This window comes from Denticeps clupeoides, chromosome 19 (assembly GCF_900700375.1).
Source record: "Denticeps clupeoides chromosome 19, fDenClu1.1, whole genome shotgun sequence".
Taxonomy (NCBI): Eukaryota; Metazoa; Chordata; class Actinopteri; order Clupeiformes; family Denticipitidae; genus Denticeps; species Denticeps clupeoides.
Genome location: NC_041725.1, coordinates 9,698,101 through 9,708,327, shown reverse-complemented (window position 1 = coordinate 9,708,327; position 10,227 = coordinate 9,698,101). Strand labels below are relative to the sequence as shown.

General features: G+C 45.5%; 1 protein-coding gene across 1 annotated transcript; it reads right to left on the bottom strand.

Moving 5' to 3' along the window:
* Positions 1-369: 369 nt before the first annotated feature.
* On the bottom strand, positions 370-9,388 carry LOC114769623 (uncharacterized). Its single transcript, XM_028962812.1, has 11 exons — positions 9,188-9,388; positions 7,919-8,126; positions 7,482-7,552; positions 7,227-7,365; positions 6,625-6,758; positions 6,160-6,340; positions 5,819-5,902; positions 5,605-5,700; positions 5,368-5,514; positions 551-659; positions 370-437 (listed from the first exon to the last, which is right to left on the bottom strand). Exons 1-11 carry the CDS (start codon positions 9,334-9,336, stop codon positions 370-372), a joined length of 1,386 nt encoding a protein of 461 aa, XP_028818645.1. The 5' UTR covers positions 9,337-9,388.
* Between the last annotated feature and the right edge of the window lie 839 nt (positions 9,389-10,227).

Sequence of the window (10,227 nt, the reverse complement as noted above, 5' to 3'; positions counted from 1 at the left end):
AGGGGAGGACCTAGGCGCAGGTGCTATACACAAAATAACAGTTTATTGTGATACAGGAATCTACTTTGGGAAAAGGAAAATGGAAACAGGGAAAGGGAGGATCTCAACCGGTGACAAACCACAACCATTAATATAAACATCAAGACCCCTGAGCTCCACCAACTCAGACCATTTTACATTTACCAGACGCCCTTATCCAGAGCGACTTACAATCAGTAGTTACAGGGACAGTCTCCCTGGAGCAACTCAGAGTTAAGTGTCTTGCTCAGGGACACAATGGTATTAAGTGGGATTTGAACCTGGGTCTTCTGGTTCATAGGCGAGTGTCTTACCCACCAGGCTCTTACCACCCTACCATGACTCCTGACCTCACCAGGACTTCCCTGTGGCCACGCTGTAGGAATTCACAGGGAAGCCCACGGCCGTACCCACGTGGTCTGCCGTGTGGCCACACAGCAGGAAATCACAGGGCAGACCACGGCCACGCCAGACATTGTACACACACACACACACACACACTCACACTGTGATAATGACATACAAACAAGACCGGACCCGGAACACTGGTGCAGGCGCCAGGTGTGGGGAATCGGGAAGGGCCGTGGCCTGTTCTCGGCATCCCGGGACCGGTAATCGCGCTGGGGAGTACCATCGTTACACTAGAGGTCAGAACAGTATTTTCAAATGGAAGTTTAAGAGCTTCCTCGTTAGACAATACTCATAAAAGCTTTCTCGTAATCTGACTTTTATAAGAAATCTACAATCGAGTACATAAAATGACTGTTTTCATTGTCGGGGTCCTAGTGAACCAGAACTGATTACTTTCACTGATGGTAACATGAAAGCGTGTCAGTAAGTCGCTCCGGACACAGGGCGTCTGTGTAAATGGAATATACTGGAAAGGAGAGAAAGCATTCTCAAGATGATGTGCGAGACTCCGCATTCGCCCGCGAGGCTCCGAAGCCCACGGATGCTTCTCATTAAGCGTCCACATATCAGATGTTCTCCTTGCATGCCTCAGTATACGGGACGTCCGTCCTCGAAACAGGTGCCCTTAACTGCACTCAGGTGGGTTGCATTCAAATATTTATGTCATTTCTGAAGACAATTAGTTGCACCAGAGCCTACTAATGTGTGTAAAAATCAAACACAAGAATTATTTAGTAATCTGAATTAAATCCACGTTGAATATGTGCCGTGATCAAAAACAGTAACACATGCATCCAACGTCCTGTTTTGTAAATTTTTTGATAATTATAATTGTCATTCAAACAGTACAAGATGTCCAACACACATGCCAAGCTGAGCAGCATGTCGTAGGTGGCAACAGCAGAGGGCAAAGGTCAAGGGTTGATTATTCCTGCTGGCTCCTTAAGAGACAAGAAACAAGAAAACATTTACACAAACAGGAAGTTGTGCGTTTCCTACTGATTGGAACCATATTGAGCGCCATGTGCCGTCCCAAAGGAACGTGTTGACAGATCTACAAAGTGGTGTGTGTATTAACTCACCCCATTATAGCAGCAATGGGAGGACAATTCTTTTAACAAAGCCATTATACACCTTGTCCTCCTTTTGGGTTTATGGAGCTTTGCTCTCTAAATTTCTATGTTGCTAGTTGCAGACCTTGTTATTCGTTCTTCATGTCCTTTCTGATTGTCCAAACCTCACATTGTGAAACCAAATCATAATTATTTCAGAAATAAGATCAATCCGCACTAAAACTAGTTTCAGTTCTTTCATCCATCACTCTGAAATGACAGCTATTCTTAATAAAGCAATATGGCGAAGACATCTGTTGTGTTATGTAGGTCGTAGGAGCGTTTGATGAATTGGCTCACTCCGACATACTTTCAGAACCAAGGCACGAAGATGAATCCCTTTCCTTTTCCTACAGAGGTTCCATTCATCTGACCCAGGATGTAGGTCTGCTGTGGTATCTCAGCGCGCCATCGTAAGGGGGGAACGGGCCGAGAAAGAGAGGCACGGAAAAACCGCAGCACATGTGTGCGTAACATGATCCAAACACACTGTCAGGCTAAAACAAAGCTTAACTTCTGTGAAGTACGATGTTTGGCGAAACAGAAGCAGCATGAAACTCTGGTTACTTTCTGCGCACAGCGTCGGCACAGAGGCACTCTGCAGATCGCGAGTGCTGATTTGGGCTCGGTTGTTAATGGCAGCTTCCTCTAATTCGGTGGAAAAACTGTATTTTGGCCTAGAGACCTTTATTATAATTCAAACCACACAACAGCGATTTCTCCAAGCTCACTTTACCAACATGAACTTGAAAGATATGATCTGAAAATGCTTTAAATAACGACAAAACACAAATATGTACCTGTATGCATAGAACAGAAAAATATTGCTTTATTGCACCACGGAAAATGGAGACTAGTAATAATGTGCTCAGAAACAATGAAATACTCCACAAATCTATGAGCACCGTGCAAGATATGAAATATGCTCACTGTAACATCTTGCTTTCATTTCTATACTACCATAGCATGCATTCTTTTGGTTGGGATGACTACGTTTATTTCATCTTTTGATGTAGATTTTTTTTGTAGCTCGAATTACACTCAGACACATAAGCTGTTTTCATTTTAATGGCTTGATATGGGTGTCCTTTACCCCAGAGATGAAGATTGGACCGGGGCGACCAAGTGTTCGACCCTTTCCTGGGCAGAGGACAACCCGAGAGATGACATCACAGGCGTGAGATTATCAGGGGCGAAATTCACTCTCCGCCATGTCACGTTGTAATGGGGTTTCGTCTGTGGAAAAAGAATAGCTTCAGCCGAAAGAATTCAAAGCAGGCCTAATTCCTCATTTAACCCTATACCACTCATCAAATTCCCCCCTCCCTGCCTCTCTCCCGCTTTCTTTTCTTGCACAGACGTGGTGTGTTTGTGTCCTTGGTGTTGTGACAGCTTCCATCCTGCGGCGCTTTTGCCTGAATTTCCATTCAGCCCCGCAGCTCTATGGCCGATGCCCAACCTTTTCAATTAGGGCTCACTATGGAGGAGCATAACAGGTGCAGGCCACGAAAAAAAAGCTTTCAATCAGGCAGTGGGCCAACTCCCAGTTTCAAACACACACACCCACACACACACACCATGCTCACACACTTGGACAGTGGTCCACACCGCTTCAGTTGAAGTGCAGAATGGGAGAACCCCAAGGCCAGGCTAACCTCTTCACATTCGTCCCATTCCTGTCATCGCTAAGAGACACAATTGCCCCTTGCAGCGCAGCATTGTGCACCAGCTGCGGTTTAATTCCGAACAGGCTCTGGCGTGATTTATCCAATACATAAAAGTTACACGCACGTGCGATGGAATGTCACTGGTGAGAAAAGTTCATAGCGTGTCGTCATTTTCGAGGGGGAACCTATGGTATATGTTTAAGCCATTTGAGCGAGCAAGAAGAGGTGAAAGAGGAAAGTCTCTTAAAACGACTTTAATGTAAAATGCACAACCAGTCCTTCAGGGAACAAAAGGAAAGGAAATCACCAACTTATCACACAGCAAGCACACTAACGGGAAAGGAGCCTGACTTCGAAGAACTTTGCTTCTTTAAGTAATGGCACGTCCACCATCTGCGATGCTCCTCTCTTTCATTCTCACCCCATTTCTCTCTCCACTGGCAAATACTGAGGAGGGCGGTGCAACACATACCCTTGGAAGCAGAGTCTGAACTGATGAGAAGAGGCATCTCACCTGGAAGAAGCCTCCTCCACCTCAACAAAAATGGGATTCCTCAGAGCCTGGCCACGTTGCTATTTCCAAGACCAGAGAGAAAATGGAACAGAATGTCACATTTTGATATGAACAGCAACGTCAGATCATCCACGATAGTTGGTGTTGAAGGGCATGGCGTCCTGGTCTGTCAAGAAACACATGATCAATTTCACGCAGTTGAGAGCAGCCACATCCCCCACGTGAAGTGACTTGGTTGACATTTTATTCAACAGGCTTCAGTCTAAAATGGTTTTAAAATGACCTGAAAGGTTAGCAGAAAAAAAAAAAAACAAGCGCAGCACTGGGGATGGAATCTGCTTTTGAGAAATATTTAACAGGCCATGTGTTTTGCGGGCCCAGAAGAATCTTTTCCTCCATAAATTTGATTTGGTGAAAAAAAACGGCTGGACCGAGATCTGTGGAACCAGCAAGGAGAGAAACGGCTGTGGACGGGTTCTGTATCCATGCCTGAGAACTGTCAGAAAAATTTTATATTTAGAGAAAGAGGCAGAAGGTCCACGGGCAGCCGTTTTGAAGGACACCTGTTTTTAACATCACGCCATAATCTGATCAAGGGCGCCCCCCAGTGGTGACAAAAGCCATTTCCTGGTCTGGTCCGTGTCACATTCCAACTTGGAACATGATCACTTCATATCGTTACTACTTATGATGACCGGAAAAGCTCGAATCTGAGAAAGTTAGATGTTCGATGAATGCATTTTTACTTCTTTAGTTCATTTTAAGGTCACACAGGGGTACGGCAGTTAGCGACGTGATCTCACATGTCCAAGGCCGTGAGTTCTTGTATCCCGGCTCGAACCTCGTGTGCAGAGTTTTCATGCTCTCTCCATGTTGTTTTCTCAGAGTTCTCCTGGTTCCTCCCATCATCCAAATGTAAATCGACCGTAGGTGTGAGTGTGTGTGTGTGTGTGTGTGTGTGTGTGTGTGTATGGTCTGCCACTGAAATGTTCATGACACCTATCCAGGTTTTGCTTGATTTTCAAAATGATTGCCCACAATAAAGAAAGAAGAAAAAATTGTGCTGGTTTACTTTGGTTCAATTAAGTTCATGTGACATTTCCAGTTATTGCCTGCTGGTGTTTTCAGGTGGAACATTTGCTGTGGGTTTTTTGTGAAATGTAAGCCTCGCGGCATCAACAGTTGGTGCATCATTCCCCGCGGACTTCACCCCGTAGTCGTTTCTCAGCCTCTGCAACCTACGTGAAGACTTGTGCTTCATTAAGGCCTGCAGCTGATTTACTGTGTCCCACCCGTTCACAGCGTCACCCACCGCGTCACCGACCTCCCCAATCTTCCCTGCTGCACCTGCAGAACCTCTTTTCACCCCTCATACGGAGCTGCCGCGGGTCCCAAAGGAGGGCATCCATGACAACATGCATAACACAATTAGGGATCAAAATTATTTATTAAAACATACATAAAGTGCAAATATACAAAAATACATTTCACGTACACTTTCCAGAGTGACAACGTCAAAAGGAGTAAAAAAGGGAATGCATTCAGACCAGCGAATAGCATATTTACAGAGATGAAGCGGTCACTTCTTCCTGCGACTCCGTCCACATAGGCTTCCCGGCGTTATTCTGAAGAACTGTCTGGCTACCTTTTCTCTCGGAGCCAATTCACACCGGGTGGTTTCGGCCAGGCTGGTTGTTTCTCCATCACCGACCACTTCAAGACCCGTTAAATGGGTCACAAATGTAGACGTCTGATGTTCGAGTGCCGTAAAATTCTGCTGGACCTCATGCAACTGACAGGAAGACACACGAACAAGGATGAAACTCATTATGAACGGGATTATTTATTGTGCCTTAATGTGTGCAGGACCATCCACAGATACCTTCTCATTGTTCAAGTGCAGCAGCTCAGTGCTCCACACAGTGTCCGTCTCCGAATCCCCGTTTTCACAGAGGCCCAGGCGGCTCTGGTCTAGTTCCTGTGAAAGAAGGAGGGAGAGCAGATTCACATCTGAGCTCTGGTCCCGCTGCACTATATGTAAGACTGTGTGTGTGTGTGTGTGTGTGTGTGTGTGTGTAATTGTGCCAATATGTCACCTTCAGGATTTGGGAGCATGCATTGAGGTGGGCCTCACATTGCTGCATGGTACTTTTCAGCTGCTGCAGTTCTGTTCCAAGACACTACATTTATACAAGCAGATAGTGAGACCAAAGAGTATATATACATATACATTTACATTTATGGGATTTATCAGACGCCCTTATCCAGAGCAACTTACAGTCAGTATTTACAGGGAGACACTCTGGGTTAAGTGTCTTTCTCAGGGACACGATGGTAGTAAGTGGGGTTTGAACATGTGACTCTGTGGTCTTCTGGTTACCCACTAGTTCTACTAAGGGATGTCCACACCCTCCCCTGACTGCAGGGTGTGCCTCACCTCCGTGTCCGAGAGCGCAGTGCTGGGGTCCTCAGGGCTCTGCTTCAGCGCGGGGCTCAGGGTGACTCTGGTATGGAGCTCCTCCAGCCGAACCCAACGCTGCTGCAGCTGCTCCTGTGCCACGCGCACGCTCGCCTCCAGCTGACACTGTACCTGCAGCAGGGTGCACAAAGTCCGTGTCCTGAAAAACACACACGGGAGTACGTACACAAACACACGGATGACTGCCAGCGTACACAGTGGCTTACATGAGGCTCAGCTGACATGCCATCTATTACGGATCTAGACTGTCATGAACATTGCGAGGAACCTTTGACCCTTTGGATGGACTTATCATAAATGTTCAAACTGAAATTTATACAACCTACTCTGTCTTGGGTTTGTCTGATTTCAGCTGCTGTGGGAGTGTGGCTCAGTATAGTGGCGCATGATAAGCAGAATTGTACTAAAGGCATCAGTGCTCACCTGTCCTGCAGGTATTCACTGACACGTGTGACCCTGTCCATCAGCACAAGGCCCTCCTCTTCCTGACCTTTGCCCCTGCCCTGCAGCAGCGGGTCCTGCACAAGTTCCGACTTGCGGAGTGTCTGAGCCACAGCCTGTTCATAAATAAATAAATGTTAGAAACAAAAGTGATTGTCACATGTGATACACAGTAGCACAGCACATGGTGCACACAGTGAAATTTGTCCTCTGCTTTTAACCCATCACCCTGAGTGAGCAGTGGGCAGCCATGACAGGCGCCCGGGGAGCAGTGTTTGGAGACGGTGCTTTGCTCAGTGGCACCTCAGTGGCACCTTGCCAGATCAGGATTCGAACCAGCAAACTTCTGATTGCGGGGCCACGTCCTTAACCGCTAGGCCACCACTCCCAAGTTTTCATATTGACTTGTCAGGGAACATTAGTGACTGCACCCGTTGAAAATGGATTTCCCTGGGCCAGATTGTAAAAGTCACATCTGAGACGCCTGACAGGCTGCAGTACCCACAAAAGCATCTGTTCATTCTAGTACCATTTCATCAACAGTTGCAACTACTGCCTTTATCAGTCAAGGCATCACAACCCACCTCCAGCCTAGAGACTAGGCCTCGTATCTGGAGAAGGTCGGGACGGACCATGGGCTCATGGAGCAGAAACAGAAGCAGGCAGTCCAGCAGGCCATGTGCTATAGGAACTGGGGGTCCATCAACCCCTTTCCTGCATGCACTAATTACAGACAGTTAAACACCATGTGAGCAGGAGAAGCTTCGATCTGTCCACACTATTACAAAATAGGTGCGGCCATTCAGCTGCACAGTTACTAGTGGCTGAAAAATACTCACCATGCCTGTTGCTTCGTGAAATCTTGAGTCAAACTGATATCTTCATTTTGCAAGTGCAAGGGCACCCTCCACTGCCCAAACACAAAAACACACATTCTGAAGTTTATACAGATATATTTTTTTACACACGCAATGAACATCTGTTTTACTTTTATTTTATTCTCAATCCACACAGGACATGTCTATGTTTCTATGTAATTTATTTGTAATTATTTAAATAGACACAAAAAAGTTAATAGTACAAATTGACAATCATCACCTTGTGTCAACATTCATTTTAAAAACGCTATTGTAGTTTCCTTTAAATCCACAGATTATTAAACAGAATGAGTGCAAATATTTATGAAGCAGGATTTGTGACTTGGCCAAACTGGCAAATATGACTTTCTTCTGGAAATACTTTTACATGGTTAGGCCAGGTCAGTTGTGGGACTAACCTGCCTCCTTTGATCCCGAATGTATGTGAAGAATTTGATGAGAAGAAGGACCAGCCCAAGAACAAACACCACAGCAGCTGCAAGAAGCAACCTGCCTCCCACCTCAGACAACCCCACAGAGGGGTGAAGAGGTGCCTCATCCTGGAGCACCAGCCACAGAACCCCCCCTGGAACAATGCACCACCATCCAGGCCAACGTCTCCCATGCCTGCTGAGAAGCAAAATCAAAGTGGAATCTACGTGAATCTACGTTCAAATCCCGAACCTTCGAGATGCAACTGAGGTCCCCTTTAACACACCTCTCCACTGACTTATTTCATGGCTGCCCACTAAGGAAACGGACCCGTAATCACAAGATGCCACTGAGCAAAGTCTTGTCCCCACACACTGCTCTTTCATGGCTGCCCACTGCTAAAGGGCAATGGGTAAAATGCAGAGGACATAATTCGTTGTGTCACCATGTGATGTGCTGTTTATCCCAATGACAAAAACAATCACTTTTTTATGAAGTATTATGAGGCTTTGGGCATTACAAGCCAATGGAAAAGCTTTCTGTGTTCTGCAGTCTAATATTCCCTGGGCTCCACTGCAGGGATAAACACCATCTGTCCCCAAATTTCATTTTCGATAGTGGTGGAAACTGCCAGACAAGCCAGACAAATTTCCCATAGATGTTGTATTGGGTTGAGTATTCTTTTTAATAATCAACCATAGTATTGATCCCGATGTCACCACCTTGCACCGTGTCAGAGGTTTGGAGGAGTCTTGTTCAAACTTCTTGTTCAATTTTCGCAAAAGAACTGAACATTTTAAATGATTCAGTCATAGCATTTCAATTATTTAATAAAATGAGAAGCAGCAAATGGCCACCTTCAGAGGAAAAATTTAATGCCACCCCAATAATACCATAAACAACAGTAACCAGACAAATGAGGTCTGGGCTTTTCGAACTTATATTTAATTTTTATGCATTGCATTTCATTTTGTGGCAAAATGCTGATGGGACTATTTCTCTGCTACGTGCCAGTCGCATTAAAATTGCTTCACTGTGGTTAGCGGAATATTTTCTGACACGAAGGCATGCATAAATGTGCAGCGATTACAAGTTGGTGACAGTTCCTTTCCTTAAGCTGGCAGGTAATGAGTGCCTGGTACACCTGAGGCATCATTTAAGCTCAAGAGAGCGCTGCCTCCTCTCCCCTGTGCACACGTACACCCCAGTCCTGACAGCAGCCGTCATGCAAGAAAAAAAAAAAAAAAAAAACGTACTTCACCCGTCCCGGTGTCCGGACTCTGCCTCTCCTTTCTACTTCTCCGTCCATCACCTCATAGGCCCCTTGCCCTCGTTCTCCTTCCTTTTCCCGCCAGCTTGCCCATTCCTCAGAGGTCCTGGCATTGACCCTGGCGAGCTGAGGCATCAGTTGAACACGTCGCTCCCTCTCAGCCCAAGCGGAGTCGCGGCACCCACCATTCCTGTGCAACCAGTTGTGTTAGTGGATTAAATCGCCGCGGCCTAATGTTTATTCTTCGCTTTCCTCATTCCAGCGTAAACAAGAGAACGTCTGGAATGCAGAACACTGCGTTATGGGAACGCCAGTCCGGTTCTGTAATTAGAAAATTCAGCCACACCTGGCGACAAACTGTCAAGGCGGGTCAGTGTCACGTTCAGGCCCATCCTAGGTGATGCTGGGCGTGTTTTCATAGGCTGACCATACAGATACAAGCATAGTCACCAATCAGCAACACAAGACTAAGAAACCCGCCATGAAAAAGAGAATGCAGCACGTATACAAAAACATCGGTTTAATTTTCCAACGTTACATTCAACAAGACAAGTTCAACTGGAGAACAAGGACCATAGCCAATGTACATAAAAATGGATTTTAAAAAATTATATATTTATAATAATGCTATCTCTTTTTTTCTTTGCTATTTCACATTTATAGGATTGTTTATGGTAGGTTCTCCCATTTGGATTTTCCGGATCAAACACAAAGAGGGAAAAAGACTAGTCCGTGTATTATACACACACAGCAGACCTCTGTCAGGGCAATTCTCACAGAGGTGGTTTCATTTTACATTTTAAATTAACCTGACTAATCAATTTTTAACAGGACATGTAGTCAAAAATAGCTTCCACAGTGTAAAATTGTCAAAAATATTGTATCCATTTTAGGCTGTAATTTTCTTGATAATCACTTATGTGTCCTTGATGGCCTCAGGATTCTTCAAAATGAGGTCTCTGAAGAACATTTTCTGTGTCCTTTGAGGTTCCTGTGAGCTGCATCATGAAGAACATGATGGAGCCA